The sequence below is a fragment of the Naumovozyma castellii genome, chromosome 1 (assembly GCF_000237345.1).
Source record: "Naumovozyma castellii chromosome 1, complete genome".
In the NCBI taxonomy this organism is placed as follows: domain Eukaryota; kingdom Fungi; phylum Ascomycota; class Saccharomycetes; order Saccharomycetales; family Saccharomycetaceae; genus Naumovozyma; species Naumovozyma castellii.
The window spans coordinates 2,443,249-2,468,605 of record NC_016491.1 but is presented as its reverse complement, the minus strand read 5'-3'; the positions used below and the strand labels follow the sequence as shown (position 1 = coordinate 2,468,605).

General features: G+C 37.9%; 17 protein-coding genes and 1 non-coding gene across 18 annotated transcripts; 8 read left to right on the top strand and 10 right to left on the bottom strand.

Annotated features, from left to right (window-relative positions):
• Positions 1-439: 439 nt before the first annotated feature.
• On the top strand, positions 440-1,625 carry RPL2B (60S ribosomal protein uL2; the record flags this gene model as incomplete). The annotated part of the gene is made up of 2 exons (XM_003674139.1): positions 440-443; positions 865-1,625. 2 exons carry the CDS (start codon positions 440-442, stop codon positions 1,623-1,625), a joined length of 765 nt encoding a protein of 254 aa, XP_003674187.1.
• Positions 1,626-1,891: 266 nt separating this feature from the next.
• VID28 (glucose-induced degradation complex subunit VID28) lies at positions 1,892-4,561 on the bottom strand (the record flags this gene model as incomplete). The annotated part of the gene is made up of 1 exon (XM_003674138.1): positions 1,892-4,561. The coding sequence occupies one exon, from the start codon at positions 4,559-4,561 to the stop codon at positions 1,892-1,894; it is 2,670 nt and encodes an 889-aa protein (XP_003674186.1).
• A 316-nt stretch (positions 4,562-4,877) lies between these two features.
• Positions 4,878-5,504, top strand: SNL1 (Snl1p; the record flags this gene model as incomplete). The annotated part of the gene is made up of 1 exon (XM_003674137.1): positions 4,878-5,504. The coding sequence occupies one exon, from the start codon at positions 4,878-4,880 to the stop codon at positions 5,502-5,504; it is 627 nt and encodes a 208-aa protein (XP_003674185.1).
• Positions 5,505-5,955: 451 nt separating this feature from the next.
• Positions 5,956-7,578, top strand: BAR1 (aspartyl protease BAR1; the record flags this gene model as incomplete). The annotated part of the gene is made up of 1 exon (XM_003674136.1): positions 5,956-7,578. The coding sequence occupies one exon, from the start codon at positions 5,956-5,958 to the stop codon at positions 7,576-7,578; it is 1,623 nt and encodes a 540-aa protein (XP_003674184.1).
• A 149-nt stretch (positions 7,579-7,727) lies between these two features.
• SQT1 (Sqt1p) lies at positions 7,728-9,032 on the bottom strand (the record flags this gene model as incomplete). The annotated part of the gene is made up of 1 exon (XM_003674135.1): positions 7,728-9,032. The coding sequence occupies one exon, from the start codon at positions 9,030-9,032 to the stop codon at positions 7,728-7,730; it is 1,305 nt and encodes a 434-aa protein (XP_003674183.1).
• Positions 9,033-9,228: 196 nt separating this feature from the next.
• DSN1 (MIND complex subunit DSN1) lies at positions 9,229-10,644 on the bottom strand (the record flags this gene model as incomplete). Its single annotated transcript, XM_003674134.1, has 1 exon — positions 9,229-10,644. The coding sequence occupies one exon, from the start codon at positions 10,642-10,644 to the stop codon at positions 9,229-9,231; it is 1,416 nt and encodes a 471-aa protein (XP_003674182.1).
• A 31-nt stretch (positions 10,645-10,675) lies between these two features.
• Positions 10,676-11,107, bottom strand: DUT1 (bifunctional dITP/dUTP diphosphatase; the record flags this gene model as incomplete). The annotated part of the gene is made up of 1 exon (XM_003674133.1): positions 10,676-11,107. One exon carries the CDS (start codon positions 11,105-11,107, stop codon positions 10,676-10,678), a length of 432 nt encoding a protein of 143 aa, XP_003674181.1.
• A 143-nt stretch (positions 11,108-11,250) lies between these two features.
• MOG1 (Ran GTPase-binding protein MOG1) lies at positions 11,251-11,838 on the top strand (the record flags this gene model as incomplete). Its single annotated transcript, XM_003674132.1, has 1 exon — positions 11,251-11,838. One exon carries the CDS (start codon positions 11,251-11,253, stop codon positions 11,836-11,838), a length of 588 nt encoding a protein of 195 aa, XP_003674180.1.
• A 137-nt stretch (positions 11,839-11,975) lies between these two features.
• Positions 11,976-13,169, top strand: NCAS0A12410 (uncharacterized protein; the record flags this gene model as incomplete). Its single annotated transcript, XM_003674131.1, has 1 exon — positions 11,976-13,169. One exon carries the CDS (start codon positions 11,976-11,978, stop codon positions 13,167-13,169), a length of 1,194 nt encoding a protein of 397 aa, XP_003674179.1.
• Positions 13,170-13,287: 118 nt separating this feature from the next.
• NCAS0A12400 (SAC family polyphosphoinositide phosphatase) lies at positions 13,288-15,177 on the bottom strand (the record flags this gene model as incomplete). The annotated part of the gene is made up of 1 exon (XM_003674130.1): positions 13,288-15,177. The coding sequence occupies one exon, from the start codon at positions 15,175-15,177 to the stop codon at positions 13,288-13,290; it is 1,890 nt and encodes a 629-aa protein (XP_003674178.1).
• A 349-nt stretch (positions 15,178-15,526) lies between these two features.
• MIR1 (Mir1p) lies at positions 15,527-16,471 on the bottom strand (the record flags this gene model as incomplete). Its single annotated transcript, XM_003674129.1, has 1 exon — positions 15,527-16,471. One exon carries the CDS (start codon positions 16,469-16,471, stop codon positions 15,527-15,529), a length of 945 nt encoding a protein of 314 aa, XP_003674177.1.
• Positions 16,472-16,729: 258 nt separating this feature from the next.
• Positions 16,730-18,025, bottom strand: MRP4 (mitochondrial 37S ribosomal protein uS2m; the record flags this gene model as incomplete). Its single annotated transcript, XM_003674128.1, has 1 exon — positions 16,730-18,025. The coding sequence occupies one exon, from the start codon at positions 18,023-18,025 to the stop codon at positions 16,730-16,732; it is 1,296 nt and encodes a 431-aa protein (XP_003674176.1).
• A 154-nt stretch (positions 18,026-18,179) lies between these two features.
• On the top strand, positions 18,180-18,725 carry SHU1 (Shu1p; the record flags this gene model as incomplete). The annotated part of the gene is made up of 1 exon (XM_003674127.1): positions 18,180-18,725. The coding sequence occupies one exon, from the start codon at positions 18,180-18,182 to the stop codon at positions 18,723-18,725; it is 546 nt and encodes a 181-aa protein (XP_003674175.1).
• Positions 18,726-18,793: 68 nt separating this feature from the next.
• MRT4 (ribosome assembly factor MRT4) lies at positions 18,794-19,513 on the bottom strand (the record flags this gene model as incomplete). Its single annotated transcript, XM_003674126.1, has 1 exon — positions 18,794-19,513. The coding sequence occupies one exon, from the start codon at positions 19,511-19,513 to the stop codon at positions 18,794-18,796; it is 720 nt and encodes a 239-aa protein (XP_003674174.1).
• A 533-nt stretch (positions 19,514-20,046) lies between these two features.
• On the top strand, positions 20,047-22,369 carry NCAS0A12350 (STE20 family serine/threonine-protein kinase; the record flags this gene model as incomplete). Its single annotated transcript, XM_003674125.1, has 2 exons — positions 20,047-21,287; positions 21,370-22,369. 2 exons carry the CDS (start codon positions 20,047-20,049, stop codon positions 22,367-22,369), a joined length of 2,241 nt encoding a protein of 746 aa, XP_003674173.1.
• Positions 22,370-22,654: 285 nt separating this feature from the next.
• NCAS0A12340 (uncharacterized protein) lies at positions 22,655-23,881 on the bottom strand (the record flags this gene model as incomplete). The annotated part of the gene is made up of 1 exon (XM_003674124.1): positions 22,655-23,881. One exon carries the CDS (start codon positions 23,879-23,881, stop codon positions 22,655-22,657), a length of 1,227 nt encoding a protein of 408 aa, XP_003674172.1.
• A 503-nt stretch (positions 23,882-24,384) lies between these two features.
• OPI3 (bifunctional phosphatidyl-N-methylethanolamine N-methyltransferase/phosphatidyl-N-dimethylethanolamine N-methyltransferase) lies at positions 24,385-25,059 on the top strand (the record flags this gene model as incomplete). Its single annotated transcript, XM_003674123.1, has 1 exon — positions 24,385-25,059. One exon carries the CDS (start codon positions 24,385-24,387, stop codon positions 25,057-25,059), a length of 675 nt encoding a protein of 224 aa, XP_003674171.1.
• A 158-nt stretch (positions 25,060-25,217) lies between these two features.
• Positions 25,218-25,289, bottom strand: NCAS0Atrna7T. The gene has a single exon. It is a non-coding gene; the product is annotated as a tRNA-Thr (tRNA).
• Between the last annotated feature and the right edge of the window lie 68 nt (positions 25,290-25,357).

Below are 25,357 nucleotides of genomic sequence, written 5' to 3'. Positions count from 1 at the left end.
CCATAATTTTGAAAAAATACATAAACAACTAATATAGGTTTTTATTCATAATATCATATTGTCTCAATCAATAAATATGTATGCTTATCCATTCAGGTTCAACTTGGACTCTAATTGAATATTAATGAGAGGCTTCAAAAACCACTGAAGACTGAACATCCACACACCCTACTAACACCCACACACCTATAAATATTGAAGACAAAAATTTCAATTTTAAACATTGGTTTTTTTGTTCGGCGTCATTACGACAAGCCGAAGTTGGAATGAAATCTCCATTCGCAACCACAGAGACTCTGCCTAATTCTTTCCTTTCCAGGCTGGAGAGGCCCCAGTGGAACAATTGTACCTACTGAGTAAGATATTTCATTAAGTATAGTGAAAACACTTGTGTCAGAATAACTTCAATAAGGTCAAGAAACCAGATAATTAAGAAACAATGGGTATGTGAAATGATACAAACGAGATTGAATTGACAGCGAAGATTGGATACATGTGGAAGTTGCGAGCATCCATTTTAATATATTCAAAATGAGATTTTAAGATCCAAAATAAAACACGACATTTTAATTAGCACTATCACCAATACCCTAAAAAGGGAAAATAAGCAAACCATCGGGAACTGTATATGGAATTAGTTTCTGTCACATTTGGAATATGTATAATTTGAACGACCATGATCCATCGAATTTGAAGTATGAAAGAAAAATGCAATACTGTGAAGGGGACATTGGAATATTGAAAATATCATCTTGACTTGTGAGGGTCAACCCTCCATATAACCAATCTTTGAGAAGGAAATACTGTCAATTAGAATTACAAGAATATCATGGACTAACAAATTATTTTTTATTTTTTTTACAGGTAGAGTTATTCGTAACCAAAGAAAGGGTGCTGGTTCTATCTTCACCTCACACACTAGATTGAGACAAGGTGCTGCCAAGTTAAGAACCTTGGATTACGCCGAACGTCATGGTTACATCCGTGGTGTCGTGAAGCAAATTGTTCACGATGCTGGTAGAGGTGCTCCATTGGCTAAGGTTGTCTTCCGTGACCCATACAAGTACAAGTTACGTGAAGAAATCTTCATTGCTAACGAAGGTGTCCACACCGGTCAATTCATTTACGCCGGTAAGAAGGCTTCTTTGAACGTCGGTAACATCTTGCCATTAGGTTCCGTTCCAGAAGGTACCATTGTTTCCAACGTTGAAGAAAGACCAGGTGACAGAGGTGCTTTAGCTAGAGCTTCTGGTAACTACGTTATCATTATTGGTCACAACCCAGATGAAAACAAGACCAGAGTTAGATTACCTTCCGGTGCTAAGAAGATTATCTCTTCCGATGCCAGAGGTGTCATTGGTGTTGTTGCTGGTGGTGGTAGAGTTGACAAGCCATTGTTGAAGGCTGGTCGTGCTTTCCACAAGTACAGATTAAAGAGAAACTCATGGCCAAAGACTCGTGGTGTTGCCATGAATCCAGTTGACCATCCTCACGGTGGTGGTAACCATCAACATATTGGTAAGGCTTCTACCATCTCTAGAGGTGCTGTTTCCGGTCAAAAGGCTGGTTTAATTGCCGCCAGAAGAACCGGTTTATTGCGTGGTTCTCAAAAGACTCAAGATTAAACTATGTAATTTTGGTTATTTACTCTTTCTGTCATATTATATTATTTTGTATCTAGATGGTTTTTAAAAATTATAATTAATCCTTAACGGTCCTCATTATGAATTAAAAAGATAACGATTTATATTTAATGTTGTCATTTATTTCGAATAATTGATAATTATTGTTTACTTTATTTACCATATGCACATAATTTTCAATAAATGTTGAAATATCGAGACTATGATGGAAAAAAAATAAATGTAAATAGATTATGTATAAATGAATATTAATCATCTGTTCCTTCGTCTGTCTCACCACCTTTAAGAATTGCATCCATGTGGTACAATAACGTCCTAGCCTTTTCTCTAACCGATAGAGACTCATCAAAAACATTGTCTTTAACCAAAGATCTTATGCCAATAGCAACAAGTTTTTGACATCTTGATTTTGCCGCGGAGCTAACCGACATTGATTCCATCTCATTGGAACGAACAAACATTTCTTCAGTATCTCCTGCTATATTTCTATTGCTATTATTTGATGAACTCATCATATCAGGTTTTCGCAAATCCAGAAGCATGCTACCCTTTTCCTCACTGGTACTTTCACCTTCTTCCCCACTGTTATTCTCAACGTCCGAGGAATAATCTTCGACCCCAAATTGAGCATAATGGTCAATTGATGAATTCCACAAAAGGTTATTTAATATCCACAAACATGCTAATTTCAAATTGGTATCATTCCCATAGTGGTATTTTTGAGCTTCTTTATTTTTTGAATTTTCACTTAAGATATCTGCAATAATACCTAAAATCTCATCTTGTTCAATGACAAGCCTCTTTTTATTCTCATTAACTGCTGCCAGATTGACTATAATATACAAGATACCTTCTAAGATCTTTTTCTGAATAGTGTCATCTGGACTTAATAATTTCATTTTCCTTGCTAGATATTCAAATAAATAAGTGGAACCAACTGATGTTTGCCCGGAGAGACCAGACTCCGTACTATACTCCACATCTTTGAACTCTCTTAAGAGCATATTTATCACTTTTCTTGAATTACATGTTAAATTTCTTATTAATTGGAAACATTGCTCTTGAACTTTCCAACAAGGATCATTAATAAATTCCAATATGGTCTCCATTGAGATTTTGCTTAATAACTCTAATTTTTCATAATTTTGACAGTTGTACATTAAATGTCTTAGCACCCATAGGGAATTAGTCTTGACTTTATCTGTGTTAACATCTTCAAATACAAACTCTCTCTCACGGGGCGTCCATGGTCTATCTGAATTAAATAATGGATCTTCTAAAATAGAACTAATGATATCCACTATTCCGTTGGAAATAATATAAGATTGTAAATTCGAAAACTCAACGACAAAATTACAAATGCAACCTAACGTTATTTCCATTACTTTCATTTCTGCCTTTAAAAAGTTGGATGCCTTAACGTTGTTTAATGTAAATTTCTCAAATATCTCATGTATTAATCTGATTAAATCCAGGAGTAAGTTGGCCAGATTGTTTCGTTTTAAGGTTGTTCTCAATGCTGTGACACTTCTTGAAAATGATTTCAAAAGTAATAACCATGATAATACAGATCCACTGTCATATAGTTGAGGAATTTCCAATGGGTTCTGTGATGATGTTGATTCGAGTAAAGTAGGCAGATATTCTTGAAATTTTTTCAATGTCGCAAGATGTGACTGAATGGACCCTTCCAAGTAACCCAATAATGATTTATTTTCGAGGAGGAAGTAACGACCACCTTCATCAAATGCAGAATAAGATGCAAAAAATCTAACAAGCTTGTTTATTACTTCCAATGTTCCTGCATCTTTCCGTTTTCGAGCAAGACATTCATTGAATATAAGGGTAAACTTCTCAATTATTCCTGATTTGGAAAGAAACAAACATACTGGATTTGAGAAAGGGTCATGAATATTATAAAGATCAATCAAAGAAGTCAAATACGTAAAAGGATCGAACCACCACGGAATGTCCTTATAGTTGAAAGTCTCCAATAAATATGGTAGTACATTCTTCAAAGTGTTTTTATCTTCCCAGCCACTTGGAGAATGCATTAATGGTTGTAGTTGTGAAAGCAGAGCAGAACAACTTAAGGTAATATCATTATTTTTCAATAAGCTTAGAATAAAAAGATTGGCATAAGGGTTCCCCCATATAAATTCATTCTTGTCTTCATTTTCTTGTAAAATATTTGAATGGAACACTAACGATGATGCCAATAACTGTCTATCCAAGGGATCTGGAATATCAACAGAATTAGGTACAATATTAACCGATTTCAAACCCTTATTGCTAAACGGTGAATAATCTAGTTTTTTATTTTTCGATGTTCTAACGGGTAAAACATATTTGAAATCTACTTGATCCAGATACTTTGAAATAATTCTCAGAATGAGCATTTCAAGATTAGGAATATGTATAAGTGACCAATTCAAATCATATTGTTTCCTTAACCTTAAACAGACGTCAAGAAACATTATTAAAGCATTTTTTTCGTCTTTGGTGTCGTTTTCATTTTTTATGAGTTGCATTAATGTATCTTGTAAGGCCGGTGCATGTGGATATTCGCAAATGGGGCAGTTTTTAACGCATAACGATATTAACTTGGCAAATTTATAAGTAGTTGTAGCATTCCCAATGGATACCATCATATGTGGTTCAAACTCATTCATTATCCTCCTGACAACGTCTACGTATAATACCCCTAACTTATCCCTAATATTTTGTTCGAAATTTATGAGCAGGAGAAGAAGATCTAATTTGGTGTTAATGGTCTCCACCGAGCCTCTCTCATTCACTGAAAGCAATACATCAAATATTTGACTGTTGGGTGCCACAAAAAATTGAACTTTTGCGAATGGGTTCCCTATTAGGGTACCAACCAACTCCTTCAATTGTTCATCGGAATTAAAGGTCATCTAGCTTGTAAATTATCTATTCTTTTCAGGGTGTCCCAATCTTAATCCGTATACAAACGATAAACCTTCGAATCGCTGCTCCTTGAACATACGAACTTGCTTTCTATGCCACGATGTTAGTGAGTCAAAGATGATTAAATCTGTTTCTTGTCAAATTGCAAGAGGGTCCATAACCGGGTGACCGCTAGGGGAGTTTCCCGCATTTTCATGACAGAAGAAACTTTCCAACTATTGTTCCACATTTAACACCATATCTGGGGGGATTCCTTTCATCAATTGTTCTTATCTGATCCTTCAGACCATCAATCAACCAAATATGGAAGCCGCTGAAGATATTATTTCCGACTCAGTCATGTCAGACATCGTCTCAGATGCCACCGTGACCTCAACCACCGTCGTAGCAACAAACACAGTCACCGTCACTTCCGCTACCGCATCCACTGCCAAGGCATGTCATGGTGCCATTTCCAAGATCCTAACCCAAATGGATGACTACACTGGTAGTCCAATGGTTACTAAATTTTTCTTGACAGGTATGGTTACCTTGGTTCTCGCTGGTGTGCTGCATACCTTCTTTGGCAGAGGGGACTTCCTTGAAAAGGAACCACCTGCTCACAAGAAAGTGTCACCAAAATTAGATGAGAAACCAATCCCATTGACTTTGGAGGACAAGATTGAAAACATTCAATTAAGATTTGCAAACGAGTACCGTGTCCAAATTGAAAATTTATTGACCACTTTTAATGGTGCTGTTGAACAAGATGTCTACAATCGTAACTTTTATAACGAGATGCTGTTGAAATTGTTGATTGAATTAGATGACGTCGATTTAACTGGTGTATCAACTGATTTGAAAACATCTTTGAAGGAAAAACGTAAGGTTGCCATCAAGGAAATCCAAGATTATTTGAAGAAATTAGATGGCTTGAAATCTGAGAATTAAGAAGCCATATATTATATAATGCTATTTATTTTATCAGTTTCTGTTCTCTTTATGATTTTATAAATGTCTTCCATTTATGGTATTTATGCAATGAATGAACGTTTACCTATTATTATTTCTGTTAGTACATTAGTTTTCAAAACGTTTGATACTTGTTGGAAAAAAAGTGTTTCAAATGCTGCATATATCAATCGTATTGTTTTTTTACTTCAATTGCTGTCCATGTAATTTCCGAAAACGGCAATTACACGCTTCAGAATTTTAAAATTATATCTTTGATATTTTGAAATCTGAAATATCCTGAAACATCAAAAAACTGGAGGTAATTAGGGTATATAACAGCTAAGAATGAACCAAAAGAGGAACCAGCTTTATTAGCAATATGGTCACTAGCAAAAATTCCTTTGGATTATACTTAATCCAAAAATCAGAAATCGAATAAAAGGGCCATATGTTGCAAATAGGACCAATTTTACTATTACTCTCTCTATTTGGAATCCATGCGTTAAGCAGTCCAGTGGGTACGGCAGGGAAGCAAGAACCCAACTTACGAAGTAGTAAGAATCAATATGCCAAAAGGAACTCCGGATCGGGTCATTTGGAAATAGAGTTGCAACATATAGAACAGACATATTATGCAACTACTTTAGAAATTGGTACCCCACCACAGAATCTCACTGTATTATTTGATTCTGGTTCTTCTGACCTTTGGGTCATGGATGCATCAAATCCATATTGCGAATCACAATATACTGGCTCTCAGACATATAATGGGTCTTCAATTAACCAGGCATCGACCATTGATTGTTCAAGTTTTATGACATTTAACAAATCACTGTCTTCTAGTTTTAAAACAAAGGGAACATCAAGATTTTATGCTTATTATTCAGACAAGACATTCGCTGATGGTAGTTGGGCTACTGAGAAGCTAACAATGAATGGTGTGGACGTTTCTAGTTTACAATTCGGTTTAGGAAATTGTGTAACCACTCCTGTAAGTGGTGTCCTTGGTATTGGATTCCCCCGGAGAGAATCTGTAAAGGGGTATGACAATGCTCCAAATGAATTCTATCCAAATTTTCCACAAGTGTTAAAGAATCAAGGCATCATTGATGTTGTAGCCTATTCTATGTTTCTAAACAAATTGGAGTCAGACACTGGCTCCATATTATTTGGTGCTATAGACACATCCAAATATACTGGCGATCTGGTTACTTTCCCTATGTTAAATATTTATCCCGATGTCACTGATAAACCTGCCACTCTGATGGTAATATTACAAGGATTGGGAGCCCAAGATAATGCAAATTGCAAGGCAGAAACTTTTGTTACTAGTAAAATACCTGTATTGTTGGATTCCGGTACCACTTTAATGGGCGCACCCAAGGAGATCGCTGATATGATGGCAGATTTTATGAATGCTACTTTTAGTGAGGATGAGGGAATATATATAATGGAATGTCCAACGAAAGAAACATTGGCCAACACTGATTATATTTTTGACTTTGGTGGGGTGCAAATCAAGGTTCCTCTATCCAACTTCATTCTTTCTGCTCAAAGTGAGGGCGGTCCTTGTGGTTTTGCAGTTTTGCCAGATGATAGTAATACTATGGTCCTGGGGGATATATTTTTATCGTCTGCATATGTAGTTTTTGATCTGGATAATTACCAGATATCTTTGGCAGCAGCAAATTTGGACAACAATGTCTCTCTTGAAGATAGTATAATCAATATTCCAAGTGATGGAAACATTCCCAACGCAAAAATGGCCACTGTGGATCCATGGTCTACCTATGAAACCTTTACTGTTACATCAGCTATTGCCACTGCTTGCACAAAGCCCATCTCATCGTCATCATCGTCATCATCATCATTACACCCATCTTCGCAATTAACAACAACAAAGCCAGATGACAGTCATATACCGTCTTCTTTAGCAACAACGACAGCAGATGCCCCTGAACAGCTTAGCAGTCAGGTTGAAATCGTATATAAGACAAAGACTGAGACAATTCACTCAACTGTTGTAATTGGAGTGTGTAATGCAAAATCATATACAACACTCACTAATTAAATATAATTTGACGTATACTATATTGTGTTATTCATTTTATTACAATTGCTTACATACATAAATAATTAAAAAATGTTTCACTTCCCCATCTATCTATCCTTTCTAGTTGGCTCAGCCAAAAGTTATTTCCATTACATTAATTGATTTGCTTAATTTGGAACTTCAAAGATCAAGGAAACACCTTCGTCACCTGCAGTAATCAATCTCCTTAGACCTGTCGTACTATTTGCTTGAGGCGCTATTAATACGAAGTCTAATACACCCATATTATGACCTGTGCAAACAAATTTTTCTTGACCTGTCCTTGAATCAAATTGGTAGACTTTACCATCAATACAGGATGCAAATAGATCGTTACCATCGAATCTCAGTTTAGTAACAGAATCTTGCAAGACAAATTTATGTCTCACTCTCCAACTGGACGTATCATATAATAAGATTTCACCACATACTAACCCAATGGCCATTAGTGGGAAATTCTGAGACCATGAGATGGATTCAATGGATGCGTCTAATTCGTCTTGTTCTGGTTTCAATTCAATTACTGTAGATAACTGAAGGACAGCACCTGCATTATTACAATTAATGATGGCAAGGACACCGTTATTGGCACCTGCTGCAATGATACCTGAGTTTCCATTTGTCATCTTGGAAGGTGCCACTGCTAGTGAAACCCATGGAGCTTCCAGTCCCTTAATTTCATCCTTAGTGATCTTGAAAGTTGGTTGAGCTGTGAAACAATTCCATCCAACAATGGAACTATCCACAGAACATGTAACCAATTCCAACACATTTTCACCTTGATCGATATTGATAAATTCACCCATGGTACAATCTTGTTGATGAATGAACCCACTCATTAATTGTTCAACGGATCCATCATTGTCATTGATTTGATAACACCAAACGGACCCATCGGTGGCACCAAAGGCAAAGACACCCGATATGACAGGATGGCATTTCAACCAAACAACTTCCTCAACTTCCTGCAAAGTGGAAGTCAGACTCCATTGAGATCCACTCTTATTACTCTTATGAACCATGATTTTCCCCGTCATGTCAGCGGTGACAAGGAATTGTCCATCGTGAGTGAACGCACTAGCCACAACAGATTCTGTGTGACCTTCCAAAGTTCCTGCGAATTTAGGAGGTTGTGAATGAGAGGTCCATAGATGTGCCACATTATCACCACCACCAGTGACCACTAGGGGTAATGTTGGATGATGAGCAATGGTGAAGACGGAATCCGTGTGCTTGTCAAAGTAAGCGACGGAGTTGTTAGCCATGTCAATCTCCATGGTTTCTTCTTCCTGGTCCTCCCCCATAGGGATATCATCTTCGTTAATGAGATCTTCCTCTTCCTGTGGTTCCACGTCGTCTGTGGTAGGGATGATTTCTTGTTCTACTTCTTCATTGGAAATAAATTCTTCTTGGGGTTCGATTTCGTCAGCCATGTTGCTATTGGTATAGTAGAGTTAGTTGTTTCTTGTGAGTTAAAACTATACAATCGATGGTTGATTGTACTTTATAACTGTGAGCTCATCGCAAATTTGAAATTTTGCAAAATGAAAATTTTCAAGAATTACGTAATATTATAAAATATGAATGATAATAATAATGATAATGGTGTTAATGTTACAAATCCTTGTGCTATCTCTTAAGCAGTGACTCACTCAACCCACGCAGCAGCAGCTTAGGGTCCATATCCTGGTTGTCTGTCTCTGTGATCTTGTTAAAATTGGATGAGAGTTTGTTTAGTTTGTGTGTAGAGATTTGCTGGAAGGCATCCGAGTGTGATTTTAATAGATGAGAATAGAAATATAGTTTATCTACGCGTGCCGCCAGTTCATCCTGCAATTCTGTAACGGTGGTGGTGTTAATGTCCTCTTCTGTTGTGGTGACAGTTTCTTCAGTTGGTAGCGAAGACGTCCATTCTGCCGTTGGGTTCTGTTTGTCCAATGTGGCTGCCCAGTCGTTAATCTCGTTCTTAATCTTGTCCACTTTCTCTTGCAATAATGCCAGATTTCTTTCATTTTCCACATTCTTACTGTTGGGCAGCAATTTTTGACCCTCCTTCAACTTCCTTTTCCACTTCCTCCTTCCCCTTTGTAAACCTGTCTCATCATCGTCATCTGCAAAAAGTTGTCTCAACTCAGTATCTTCAGCCACAGCATCCACCTCCCCATCTTGCTCTTGCTCCACAGGCGAGGCTTCTTCTGCATCCCAGTCGATATCGACAAACCCTCTCCTCAAATCGGAGACGAAATCCTTCACGATCCCGACACTAAACTTCTTCACTTCATCCTGTGATTGTTGCCCCTCTAGCGACTCCAGGGATCGAATCATGCACCAATTGAACAATTGTCTCAATTGCAAACTTTTCCCAAAAGATACGTCCCCGAGATGTCTGTAGAATTCCTCCTGAGGGACATCCCTATGTGGGGAGATGATATTAGGTTGTTCTGAAGCCAGTATCGATAATCTTCTTCCTCTTTGCTTCTGCAGGGAGGACCTCTTGGATCTGGTCCTGTTTGTCAGTTTCTGTTGCGATGAGGCAGAGGATGACGATGGGTAAGGGAATAAAGTTGCTGGCGGCAGCAATTGGGCAGACGAAGGTGGTTTCGGGTAGAACGGTTGCAACGAGGAGGCAGGTAATGGTGAAGTGGAGTTGTTGTAATAGTGCAAATTGGGAGCCTGTTGCGATGGCGGGAGTGTTGGTTGGTTACGTATCGGTGAGTGTGTCTGTGGGAGCGACGAGGAGTTGAAATTCTCCATCCTCTTAGCCCTCTTAATGTCCTGTAAATAGTCCAGTCGTTCACCTAGGGAGGGCACTCCATTGAGGTTCTTGTTTGAGTGTCTCTTGAACTGGAACCCGTCATCAGTCTCCTCCGGCCTACTGGACGGTTTGCTGTCGTGGTCAATGGGCAGTGTCTCCACCTTAAGTGGAAACACTGGTTTCTTGCTAGTGCTCATTGGTGGTTGTGTTGCTGTTGCTATTGTTGTTGTTGTTGTGAACTGAAGAGTATTGTATTGATTAGTGTTTGTTTTGATCAGCGCGAATCGCATATACAGTAAATAAATATATATACAGATCTATCTATTTACCGGTACTACCAAACCCACCAGCACCTCTGGCACTCTCCTCTAGAGACTCCACCACAACGACCTCTGCGTCTTCCACGATCCTCTCCAAGATCAATTGGGCTACTCTGTCACCCACCTCGACATGGAAGTCCTTAGTGGAGTGGTTGAACAACACCACCTTCACCTCCCCCGTGTAGTCTCTGTCCACCACACCTGCACCAGTGGAGATCCCGTTCTTTACTGCTAATCCTGAACGGGGGGCAATACGACCGTATGTGCCTTGAGGAACAGTGAAGGACACGTCCGTGGACACCAGACCTTGACCCTGTGCTGGGATAGTTGTTGGGGCAGACGCATAGATATCGTACCCTGCAGCGGTGAGAGACCCCTTGGTGGGGGCCTTGGCGGTGGCAGAGCGTAGTTGGACCTTCAATTGATGTGACATTGCTTGTTTGTGTGTTTGTTTGCTGTGACATGAAGTTTACTATCTCGAAGATTTTTCGCGGTGAACAACTTTATACACTCATACAACAACTACTACTACTACTACACTCATACCAGCAAGAACAGTGACAGCAACAACGCAGAATGAGCTTGGAACCAGTACAACTATACGGCGGAGCTATTACCACAGTGATCCCCAAAGGGTTCCTTGATGCCTCCCTACTGAGACAGGTTCCGGACGCACAGGAGGTCTACGTCAACAGCAGGGATGAAAACGAACAATTCAACGATGGGTTGCAATTGAACGAGTCCATCATAGTGGACCTGTTGCAACCAGTGGCCCCCAAGGACTTGAAAGAAGCGTTGAAGGTCCATGTGGAGGACATCGTCAGTCTGAATGAAACTACCAAGGACGATAACCAAACGTTCGATTGGGAAGTGCTACAAGTGGATCAAGTCCAGGAGAAACCTTGTTGTATTGCAGCTCAATATACAGTCAAAAAGTGGGGTAAGGAGGACTCCAAACAGGAGACTGTCGTTTCATGTGTGGGACTCATTAGATTACAAGAGTTTCAAGTGGACGTGGTCATCACAGTGAATGCACCATTGCAAGGTGAAGCTCAGCAAAGAGGTTCTGCATTGATAGCTGATCCTCATGTGCAAGCTGCATATAGCGTCCTACAGGAGATGCTTAAACAGTTTGTCCTAGTGGATAAATCTCTGTTCGCATGAATATTGTTATTATATTATGAAACTTTTTTTTTTTCATTTTCAATTATGGAAAATTATATTTCTATTGTTCTTCTTTTCTAAGTTACTTCCAACTAAATAATACACTACATAAACACATAATAGCATACCTCTTTAATATGACCAAGTCAGGAAGAAGAAACCCCATCCTGAATGTGAAAAGATGGGTATGGATCTTGCTTTCCATTATCATATCCATAGCAATTCTAATGAGATTCCTAAATAATTCCAAGGCATCTGACCTACAAAAGATATTGCAGAATTTACCAAAGGAAATATCACAAAATATCAACATGGCCACATCAAACCAAAAACAGGACCAAACTGTTTTGGATCAATTCGAAGAATTAGCAGAGGAATTGAAACAAAGACAGGACGAACAAACAAAGCAATTCGCCAAACAACGTAGAATCCTAGAAAAGAAAATTAATGAATTGAAACCACCATTAGTGGACGCCACCTTGCGTGAGAAACTGGCCTATACTTTTGATTACGACAATTCAAGAAGATTCCCCGCCTTTATTTGGCAAGTTTGGGCAAATGATGCTTCGCATCTAGATATCATGGAAAAGAAGAAAATTTGGGACGAACATAACCCAGGTTTCGTTCATGAAATATTAAATGATGATTTAGCTAAAGCTTTAATATATCATTATTATTCTACTATACCGGAAGTTTTGGAAGCATACGAGGCTCTACCTTCCAGAATCTTAAGAGTCGATTTCTTTAAATATTTAATCCTTTTAGCTAGAGGAGGGATATACGCCGATGTGGATACAGTCCCCATTCAACCCATCCCCAATTGGATCCCCGAGGCCGTAAACCTTGGCAAGATTGGTATAATTATGGGTGTGGAACATGATGCTCAAACCCCAGATTGGAGATCCAAATACGTAAGAAGATTACAATTTGGTACATGGATCATTCAGTGTAAGAAGGGACATCCCATCTTGAGAGAAATTGTGGCTCAAATCACAGAAATGACTTTGAAGAAGAAGGAGGAGCAACAATTAGATATTAATGTGAGAAATGATTTGAACGTAATGAGTTGGACTGGTTCCGCATTATGGACCGATGTCGTATTTACTTATTTTAATGATTATATGAAGAGTGGATTGAATGCTAAAATTACTTGGAAAAAGTTCCATAATATGATCTTACCTAAATTAATGAGTGACGTATTGATCTTCCCAGAATTCTCATTTAATGCTCCATTAGAATTTGATAAAACTGATTTGAAGAAGAACATGTATTTGGTGCACCATGAAGGTAATAAATTTTGGAAGACTGCCCCAAAAGTGGAAAATAAATAGATAGATAAGTATACATTTTTCTTTTGTAATTGTAAATTAGTCTATATGTATATATATAAATATATTATTAGTATTATCATTATTATATTATTTTATATTACAACTTTTTGTTTTGTTATCAATCTCTCTTAAACACACCAGGTTTCGAAAATTTGGCACTTGGCAAGTAATGCAATCCATTAAATTGCTTCTCCTTGTCAATGTTTTGTTCAATATCTAAGAATCGGACCTTTATTAATTTTGGCCAATTAACATATTGAATACCATTACTAAACATGAACCCAAGTGAACATAATGCAACGAATAACGCTGATAGGAAATAAAAAAGATTATTACCACATGTAAATTCACCTTGCTTGGGGAAGAAAATTGTAGCAAACATAACAGTCATGGCTGCCAATAAAACACTAGGCACCAATTGAATATAAAAGGGCCTTCTATCATAAAATGGTGATCCAACAGTGGTTACATCCTTTGAAGGTTTAAACTCACCAAGAATTAAATCATATGAGTCCTGTCTAGGCCCATCGGTGAAATTATTCTGATAGTATCTTGAGATAGAATTGATAAGATCATTAAGGGCACCAATATAAGTACGTTTCCCCGTTCTTGTATAATCTGTCTTCAAAGCACCAGTCCCTGAATAGGATAAACTTATTGCGTCGGCGTTATCTGCCCATAGGTTTCGGAAATGTCTCAGCAATATTTTATTATTATCCGACCAGATGCTATTATTCTCAACCAAGTTGGACATTTCGAATTCTCTTTGTAAGACCCATTGTGCAATCTCTGATTGAACAACATTAGTTCTATCCAAACAATCCATACAATTAGTTCTCACCACAGAACTTTGTTCTGATTTAACTTCACCTGTCCTGGTACGGAGGTTGATGATGGTATGGAAAACATCATTATTGCTCAATCCTAGTTGAGTTAATCTGTCAATTAATAATTTCACCCTTTCCCATCTCATCTTACGACATTCAGTATGGAAGTCGAAATAAACATAATTTAGATGTTGATCTCCTAGAGCATTAATTGCACTTTCATATGATTCCTTAACAGGTAATTCGTGTCCTCTTTGATCCACCAAATTAACAAGATAATTATCACCATAAATAGCCTTTTGTTCACTGAAATGCTTCCCTATCGCATCCAAAGATAATGACTCGTCTCCAAGGACCAAATTTGGTTTATATTTTAAATTGTTAATTTCAGCCCACATAACTGGGACAGAGCCTCTTGTTTGAACGTGAGAATATATTTCTCGCGAATCAGCGTTCTTTTCTACTATCAATATCTGTTCTGTTTCATTGTAGTTGCCAACATGACCTTCCTCATCAACACCACGGCGGAAGTATCTTGTACCAGCTCTAAATCTACTACGTCTAGAGATCAACCCAAGCGAAATTGGTGAACCGTTTAATCCGGTGTCAATAACCTTAGCATATCCATAAATGACAGGCTGAATAAACTGACTCCATTGGTCACCATCACTGTCAGCCAAGCTCATCAAGTCACTCTGTAAATAATAGTTCCAAAAGAATCTGGTGTCAGCATTCCTCCATGAAACTTGATCGTTATATTCATTTCGTTGTAAAGAATTAGTCAAATCGTAAGTGTACGAGAAATACAGTTTAGATTTATTCAACTGTGATTCCAACAGATGTAAATATTCTGATTCCTCAGAACTCAATTTTAAATCTAGTGCTGGGTTTGGTGAAACAATAGAATACTTTGTCACTTTATAGATGATATGGTCGTTGATCTTCCCAGTTTTTTCACATGTATTTGCAATGACAACATATTTGTTCAACTTCAATCTGATGAACCCCAGCACTGCTGCGATTTGTTCGCTATTTGATAGGGGAAACTCGTCTTCGGAGCTTGGCCTGATTCTTGAATCATGATTAGACAATTCCAAGACTAGGTTATTCTTTTCAGTGGCTTGGACTGGCTTGAAGAGAAGTGAATCACTTAACTTTGCAAATAATAAAGGTCCTGGCATAGTGAGTGAATGATTTAGCCTTGCTGAGATGCACTGTTCAATATTGTACTTCGTTTACGTTTACGTTTCTTAAGTTGTTCAAAATAAACGAACGTGTCAGTTAAGTAAAAAAAGTAAACGCGAACTATCGTGAAGTGAGTATTCTGTATAAGGACGTAGAAATCTCTAATAAATTAACGAATATTTATTTATTAGTAATATATATATAAGAGAAGAAAATGGGAATAGTATACTATTTACCAGTAATAATAACAGAGGAATATTTAACTTTTTTTTTTGCTTTTTTTGTAATGTATTGGCGAATAGAATGTTTAGTTAATATGCCAGTTTATCGGTCCCGTTGGACATTCTAATGACCTCCACCACCAATAGTAATAGTTGGACCACAGCCCAAAGTGTTCTTCAAACTACCGTAGATAGCGAATTGTAATGAGGTCAATGTACCAACCATAATCAAACGAGTAGGCAATCCGGCGAAGGAGCCAATGACACCTAATTGTTTAGCCAATTGGGCCAACAACCCAATAGTGGATTGACCAGGAGCCTTCTTTGTCTTATTCACCTTGGATAATAAGGTATCAGCAGGTTGAGAGACGAAAGCAGCGGCAAAACCAGCAGTTAAACCGGATAACAAATTAATACCTGTGTTTGTCATATCAGATAAGGTTTCCTTGGCACCGACAATACCGTAGTATACTTCTGAGGCTCTTTCAAAGACTAAGAACTTAGCAATATTATAAGGAATTTGTTTGAAAAGAATTGGAGTGAACCCACTGTAGAAGGACCCAACACCTTCTTCTTTCAAAATTCTGGAAAACCCACCAACAAGACCATTGGCAAAGGTTGGTTGAGAAACCAATCTAATTCTAGTGGCTTCCAATGGACAAAGGGCGATATCAGCCAAAAATTCAGCCACTGCAGCAGAACCCATATAGACTGAATTCTTGTAATGAACAGCATTTTCGTACCCGATGGTGTCAATAGATAACTTCTTGAACACTTCGTAACCACCAAACTTAAAGGCACCTTGTACAGAGTAACCTAATAAAGTTGGACCGAAACCGGTCAATAAGGCACCAGCACCTTCGTCTGCGATAATCTTCTTGAACGAACCAACCATACCTTTGTTGTAGACGGTAGGTTCCAATTGGATACGTGTCTTAACGACATCAACTGGGACCAAGGAACTATGGGTAGTACCACAACCGATAGCACCTGCTAGGGCGAACTTGAAGTAGTCGGAGGCGGCATAGTCTGGGATCTTGTGAGCGTCAGTGGTAGTAGTAGCAGACATTATAGTTGTGGGTGACTGTTCTTTAAATCTGTGTGTTCTAGGAGTATACTAGGTGCAACAGTGGGTGTTTGTAACAGGACCAAAGGTTCTTATATTGATTTCAATTCAGATAAAGAAATGGAGAATTGAATCGGCTCTCGAAAACTGCGCGATGGGCCCTTCTCGGCGCTGATTGGCCCAACACCAAATAGATGTCAGCGGCTAATGAGTTGAGACACAATAAATAGTCGTTATGGTTATGTATGTACAAGTAGATAACTATACAGGGGTGTCTGTTGTTGTGGTAGTTGCAGTTGCAGTGGGCGTTGGCTTTGTTGCTCTTTTCACTCTGTTCTGAAGTCCTCTCTCCCCCGCACGTGCTAGTACTCCCAACAGCAGATTGACTGAACGTAGTGTATTGTCATTCCCCGGTATTGGGTAGGTGACTAACGAGGGCTCAGAATCAGTGTCGATGATCCCGATGGTGGGTACCCTTGATTTCATAGCCTCATGTATGGCGTTTCTATTCTCCGTAGGGTTCAATATCACCAGTAGATCAGGTTTACTGACAATCTTGCTCTCCTCAGAATTCAATTCTCTATTGGTAGGTTGGTCTAACTCGTCAATTTCATGTTTCTCTAAATTACGAGAAATTTCAGTGGAGTTGGTCAAACTACCAGGGATCCATCTATTAAACACATAATAACCATGCGTTCTCCTTGCAGCTTCCTCCAACCCTCTCTTTTGTCCCTCACCAGTCCCAAGAAACAAAACGAGGCCACCTCTCTCTACAATACCTTCAATGACAGCACAGGCCCTCTTCAAATACGATAATGTCTTATTCAAATCAATGATATGGATTCCCTTGTATTCACCGTATATGAATGGCTGGGTACTCGATCTCCATAAGGTAGTAGAATGTCCCATATGGACACCAGCAGCCATCAATTTGTTAATAGTCAACTTGTCCACAGATAGGGGAGAAGTAACGTCCAGATGAGGCTTGTATATACCTTTAATTTCAGCTCCCAACTTCCCCATACGGGATGAATGTTGCATTTGACGCAAATATAACTCTTGTTTCGTATATGGCTTGTCGGTGGCAGAGGGGATTAAGTAAGGATACTTCGTGGTATTATCGAAATCAGTAGATGAAGAACCGATTGAAGTTGCATTAGCAGTGGTGGAAGCAGCATCTACCACTGTTAAATTAGATTGCGAATATTGTCTCAAAAACTCGGTAAGTTCCTCGTCCAGTTGCTTTTCCTTCTGAGTCAATGATCTTCCCTGTTCTTCTCCCTTTAACGTTTCGTATTCTTCAAGAGGAAATTGCGCCAATGACTTGAACCGTTCTAGAATTTCATCATTCATCTTCTTTTGGGCAGCCAACGAATTGTTATTCGATTGTTGGAACTCCATATCCGTGTTGACAGAGTCCCCTGTTTCCTCATTCGGTGGTGGATTCACTACAGTGGAATATTCCTTGTGGTACGAGGAGAAAATCCTTGAAGACTGAGCCAGCAGTCTGGGACATTGTACTTTCAAGAGAGTACCACTTACTCTGTATATCGACATGTGTATGTGTGTCAATCTTTGGGGTCCTTATATATCTTTGTTCTTGAAGTACACTTGAAATAATTTGTAGATTTTGAAATGAGTCCGTTAAAAAATCAACACGGCAAAAATCGAAGATTATGGACTGAATGGGAACAGCACTGAGGAACTTTAGATGGATGATAAAGAGCAAGACGAAGAGAAAGAGTTGACCATCCATGAAGTGGTAGATAGATTGCTTACAGAGGACCTTCCTCACCTGAATAAAACCAGGACATTAATTTTTACTCTGAGTGCAGATGCTCGTTCTGTCATTGAGCATGATCTTAAGAGTTCAGAAGGTACTAAATCATCATTGGGTGCCATAATTAGAAGTCGTACCTCCATCAGTGTATTATTTTTGAATAAGTTACAATATTTATACATGTATCTGATGAAGTTTGAAGCTGTCAATGAGCAGAATACGATTGAATACAATTCCTTCGTCATATATGGATTGGATTCACTCATTGAGCAAATGGTTGCAAACGAGAGAAGTGAAAATGCACAAGAAAGAATTAATGTGGAGCAATTAAGGATTGCTAATCTTATCTTTAATACCTTATTTCGTATAAAAAGGAAGCTTGATATGAAAAACATAATAATTACGTATCTGAACCCCCAAAGTTTCCTAATACACGATTTGCGAAGATTGCAGAAATATTGGGAAGATATTTGTTAATTTAATGAATAAAAAGTTGAATTTTATTTTATATAATGTACAAAAGAAAATTAGATTTGATTTTATGATTAATCCTTTGATTCAATGTTTATTTCAGTCTTTTCCACAGTAGAAGTTTCGTTGTCATAATAGGCTGCCACTTTGACTTTGAATTCAGATGCAGCAACACCAAATTGTTTTAAGATTAAAGCTTGACGAACATCTAATTTTTCACCTTCTTGACAAACTTGGTATGGGGAATCTAAAGTAATCTTACCGGCCTTAATCTTCGTTGGAATTTCAAATTTGTTTCTTAAAGTAGGTTCCAAAGAATGCACCATTGGGATATCGTCATCAATTGGGATTTGACCACCACGGGAATAGACTATACCTTCTGGGATAACAAATGTTAAAGGAGCCCTTGAATTTGGTCTGGAAAAGTCTAGTTTAACATATGATTGGAAGTAGTTCTTTACTGTGTCAACATCTTCATTAGTGAAAAGTAGACCGGTGACACCGGTACATAAGCTAGCCAACTTGAATAAGTTTTCCTTGTACTCTTCCTCTCTCTTTTCACCAAGTGCCTTCGCAAGGACCTTCTTTTTCCCCATGATTAACTTGGATCCTGTCCATGCAGTTCTAATTTCTTGTAGCACTGGTGTTCTGACGTTGTCTAAGTATAGAACCCAGACGTATCTGTATGTATCTAATCCTTCTCTCACTTCATCAAAAATTCTTTCTTTATTCTCTCTACCTTTCTTATCAGTTTGGGCTAGAGTCACCAACTTGGAACGCTTAGATCTTGGCATCTTAGGATTCTTGAGTGTGTTTCGTGTGTTCCTGGTATCTAATCAACTGGGTACACTTAATCCATAATAAACTATAAGCATTGAAGAAAATTTGCGATGAGCTTGAAAATTGAAATTTCGAAAATTTTTCAAATTTGAAAATTCCAAAAAATTTTCTGGGAACGGCCGGGTGACCCATTATGAAAATAGCCGCCGACCTTTTTTTGACACTGCAAATTCGGAATCAGTCTACAACCATAAACAGAGGTGCAGGTAGAGGGATGTTTTGATTGGTAAAGTAGGAGAGTATTCATGTATTTACGCTACAGATTACAACTACCAAAATTTTCCCAGACTCCACCGGTATAAACCTTTGTTGTCTTTGTTTCGAGGGAAACTCTCTTCGCCAAGAAATCAACTGTCCCCTAAATTCTGCTCGACACATTTTTGTCCATTTGCAAAAATAAACATACCTTTTAACAGAAGTTTGCACACTTCTTAACAATAAAGCAGTACAACGCAAACCAAAAAACAGTCAGTGATCAACAATTGGCATGAGTAGTATAGTTATCTCGTGTAACGAGAGTATCGAAGAAGATGGGTTCTGGAAAGCACTAGATGATTTAGATAATACTTCATTTGCAAGCAATTTCAAATGGAATTCCTCATCCAATGATTCTTTACAATTAAACAGCCCTTCCTTAGGTGAGGAAGAGACATTGGATCCAAAATATTCATCAATAAGAAATTGTGACAAGAATGGTAATGATTGCTTTACTTTCGAAAATAGAGTGCGTTCCCCTGACCCGGTTCACGTCTCTCAGCTATCCTTTCCATCTCTAGGAAATTCAAAGTCATCGTTCGGCTCCAAAAATATGAAAGGCAGCTATATTTTGCTTTCATCGCCTGGATTGAGAAACAAAACAAGTTTACTAAATCAAAAGACGTATGGTGACGCTGACAATGACGAGACATCTTCGGGAAACTACAACTCAATCTCTTCAGTGCCTAATTCTCAACAAAACTCATCCAGTACCAAGAGAATGACATTTGCGTCATTGATTAGTAGTCCACCATTGACACCAGTAATGTCATCGACATCTTCCGATGACAAAAATAAAAATGACACTGTCACAGGATTGCAACTTTTAGAAGAGGACTCTTCCACCAAAGCAGAAAACCAATATTCGGAAGAGGCCATGGTTTACAAGGTTCCTTCTGCTATTAGTGGTCCATTTGTGTCAGGAGGGCAAAATCATGGAATTAAAAGGGTGTTTACCACCTTTGTTCACTCGATGAAAAATAAATCAACTTCAAGTAAAGATCTTGAATCGAAAAACAAAGTCATTGATTTGGTACGTTCCCTCATCCGGAAGCCAACAATAAAAATTTCAAAGCCATATGATATGAAACATCCTACGCATGTTTATTATGATCCGAATAAAGACGAGTTTGTAAATCTTCCTAAGGAATGGGAAACTGTTTTGAAATCAAGTGGTATCGAATTGTATCAACAGGATACCGATATACAAGCAATACTGGATATCGTTCAATTTTATCAAGATACCCAAGAAAACAAATCCGAACCTAAGATAATGGCAACTTTTAAAGTCGATAGTATCCCAGATTCAAACCAATCATATTCATCCTCTGAACCCTATTTCTCTACTATTATGACATGTCCAGGCTCCCCAGAAAACAGAGATGATGACAATATCAGTGCCTCTAATAATTTTCTAAAACCTTCAAGACCAGCACCGGCACCACCTGCGAGACCACCAAATCCAACTGAGAAGTAAGTATTTTTAGTCCTTTTTTCATTTTCTGTTTCCCCATTACTAACTTTGTTTGTCTGCCTTCCAACTTGTTTCTTACAGTAGCTCTCAATTATCTCCCAATATGAATAATTCCATTGAAGATGTTAAATCTTCTCAAGAGAAATCTATCCAAAGGACTCCAAAGAGACCAGAAGATATTTTCCAAACAAAAATATATGAAAAGTTATGCTTAACTTGTAGCCTTAGAAACCCCAATGAGAGATATCGTAAATTAAAGAGAATCGGAGAGGGAGCTTCAGGTATCGTTTATACTGCATATGAAATTGGAACAGATATTTCCGTTGCCATAAAGCAAATTGATTTGAAAATACAACCTAGACTACAAATGATTTGGACAGAAATGTTAGTACTAAAGGAATATCAACATCCAAATATTATCAATTTCATCAATTCCTATTTACTACATGATACCTTATGGATTGTCATGGAATATATGGATGGTGGGTCGTTAGCCGATATCGTTTCATTTTTCACTCCGACAGAGGAACAAATGGCTACCATTTGCAGAGAGACATTATTTGGTTTAAATTTCTTACATTCCAGAGGTATAGTCCATAGGGACATTAAATCAGATAATATATTATTATCAATGAATGGTGATATTAAAATTACTGATTTTGGGTTCTGTGGCCAACTGACTGAATCAAACACTAAGAGAACTACTATGGTTGGGACTCCATATTGGATGGCACCTGAAGTTATTGCCAGTAAGGAATATGGTCCAAAAGTGGATGTTTGGTCTTTAGGTATTATGATTATAGAGATGATCGAGGGAGAACCACCATATTTACATGAGACACCTGTAAGGGCATTATATTTGATTACTACAAACGGGAAGCCAATTTTAAAAGAACCAGAAAAAGTGGGACCTGTTCTTAAAAACTTTATGGATGAGTGCTTAAGAGTAGACCCTGAAGCAAGGTTATCAACCCCTCAACTTTTAAAGCATGAGTTCATTTTGGAAAAAGCCGAACGTACAGAAAGTTTGGCACAATTAGTTAGTATGACTTATTTCAAAAAACTTAGGTGCAAATCATAGATGTTACTTGGTGAAAAGGGAATGGGGCAAACAACGTAGAATCTAGAGCGAACCTATTATTCCTATTAAGTGAGAAGGTGGTAATGGAAATTTTTTTTAAACAACAAAGGAGTTTGGTTTTTCAATAATAATAATAATAATAATAATAATAACAATAATATTCAAAGTTTAGTTTTTTTCACTTATATGTTTGTTTGTTTGTTTTTCCCATATAGTGGATAATGTAATGGTAATGTTTAAGAATATATAATACTTTGTGTAAATCAATAAATGGTTATAGTAATGCTACCAATCACCTGTTACCTGAACAAAGAATAATTTTGCATCTTTCTTTCCTTGATTCTTAAGTGAATATTTATTGAAATTTGGGATCTGGAAACTTGAACCCGGTACACTCAAAAATGTGTCTCCATTTAAAGTAACTTCAACCATTCCCTCCATGACAAAAAGTGTGATGAAAGTATTATAAGAGTTTTGGGGTTTCTTGTAGCCATTAACTGGTAATTTGATATGGCCACTAGCAAAGCGTTTTTTATGTTCATCAAACAGAATACCCAGAGTAAATTTTTCATCACCTTTGTTGATTGTTTTCTCCACTTGTGCAACATGAGGAGCATATGCAATAATCTTTTCCTTTTCGTTGGTATCTTTCTCGGTGCGAACTTTCATTTGTAGCATACCTTGATTTAACCATTCTCCACCAGGTATTTCGTCGTACTTTATTTTTTTGGAGATTGCATTATTTGAAATGTTTTGCTTTGTTGCTTTAGGCCGTGATTTATTTGTAGTGGACTTCTTGTCAGTTCGGTTGTCAGCATCATCATCATCATCATCAAATGTTATTATCTTCTCAATATTTAAAACTGGCTTAGATGACTTCCTTTTATAAATGATTTTTTCATTCCTCCAATATTCTAACGGTGGTACTTTGACTCTAGTAGAGCGTCGTATTCGATCAGCATGAGGTTCATCAATTATTAATGACGAATTATTCACATCATCTTCATCTGCAGAGCCGATGGTCTCGTTATTTGCTGCATCCTCAGAGTCCATAGAAGCATTTTCATCCGAACTTTCAACTGAATCAGGAATGTAACTTGTATCTTCAATTACTGAATTGTTATTTAAGGACGTATTAAAGGAAGCATTTTCATTTTCACCCTTAAAAGAACTTGGGGAGCCTTGCGTAAGTTTGACCGTATCTAAACTATTCCATGATCCCAATAGGGAAATCTCGTTATCATCTTCAGCAATGTTTTCTAATACTGTCGGTAAAGGTTCAGGTATTTCATCAATTGTTTTGGACCAATGGGTGGGTAAAATATTTTTTTGAAAGTCTGATTTTCTTCTCTTATTCCCTAGACTCTTCCTTTTCAAAGATGATGTATCCATGGTGGAATCATCTTTAAAGAACCCATCGATGCTTTCCATGTTGAATTCATCCTTTCTGACGTTCTTCTTAGTCTTTTGTCCTGTTTTCCTTGATTGGACACCAAGGTTCATATACTCCATTTCGCAAGCAAACCGGCGATGGTCAGATTCAGCAGTATACTCTCCTGGACAAAGGTTAGTTGTGATCTGGGTTGTCTATTGTTTTACTGCAGATTGTTATTTCTCGAGGAAATTTCAATGCGCGGAAACCTCTGGGATATTGCTATGAGGGCAGCTAAACGAAGACACATACCGAACGGCTTGATATACTCATTGAAGAGGAAATGGTGGTATAAAAGAGAAGAGGTGTGTAGTGACACCCCATTTGAGACTAAACTTGGACTAACAATATCATCAGCTCTAACGACTTTTGACGCTTTTGCGGGTAACACCGATGAAACGGCACGGAGCCGTGTTCCACACAATTAAACCCGGAGTCATTTGTTGATCCTTTACATTTCATAGTCCACCATATGAAATGCCATCTGGCTTCCTATTTAAACAACAGTGGAAGAAGCAGCAGATAATGTACCCCTGAATCAACTGCCTTCAAACTGAAAGTTGATTAAAAGATCGTATATATAATGAACACCACTACTTCCGGCACCATTATGGATGAGCTTACGGCTGGCGCCATCTCTCCCAAGGATATCGTTGAAGAACTGATAGGCAAAATCGATATAGCAGATGCCTCATTCCAATTGACTTTGTTTTTCATTGCCTTCAACCCAATCTTTTGGAACATCATCGCACGTTTGGAACATTCTACCCATTTTTTAACCCAATTGGCAGGGAATAATGCTAAACGTGGATGCTACATCCTAGCGATTATAATATTTTCCCTTGGTATTGGACGTGATATGGTTTTCCAGGAAACTTTAAACCATCAAGAAAGCTCTGTTCTTCTAGAACTTCCCTTAATCAGAAATTTGGGTGTGGCTTCTTTCTTAATTGGCCAGTTGCTGGTAATCACTTCAATGTATCAACTGGGTATTACAGGGACTTATTTGGGTGATTATTTTGGTATCTTGATGAATGAGAGAGTTACTGGGTTCCCATTCAATGTGTCTAACAATCCAATGTATCATGGGTCAACATTATCATTTTTAGGAACAAGTTTATATTTTGCCAAGCCAAGTGGGGTTGCTATTACTGCGTTTGTCTACATGATGTACTGCATTGCTCTCCGTTTTGAAGAGCCCTTTACTGCTGCTATATATGCTAAGAGAGACGCTGGAAAGTTAAGCAAAAACATTTAGGCGAGTTTTTTTTTATTCACTATGTAAATAATATGCATGGAAAGCAAATGAAATATATAATGAATATATGTCAAAGCAGAAGCGAATCTTTCACTGAGTTGGGAATAGTTTATACATTTACATCCTTTATAATGATTACTAAAGGTAAAAAAAAAGACTGCCTCCTGTGGGAATTGAACCCACGATCCCCGCATTACGAGTGCGATGCCTTACCACTTGGCCAAGCAGGCTTCAGTTTTTAAAATCTGTAGGGTATTTTGGGGCTCCAGACCCTGTTAGCCAAAGGGTTCAAATATAT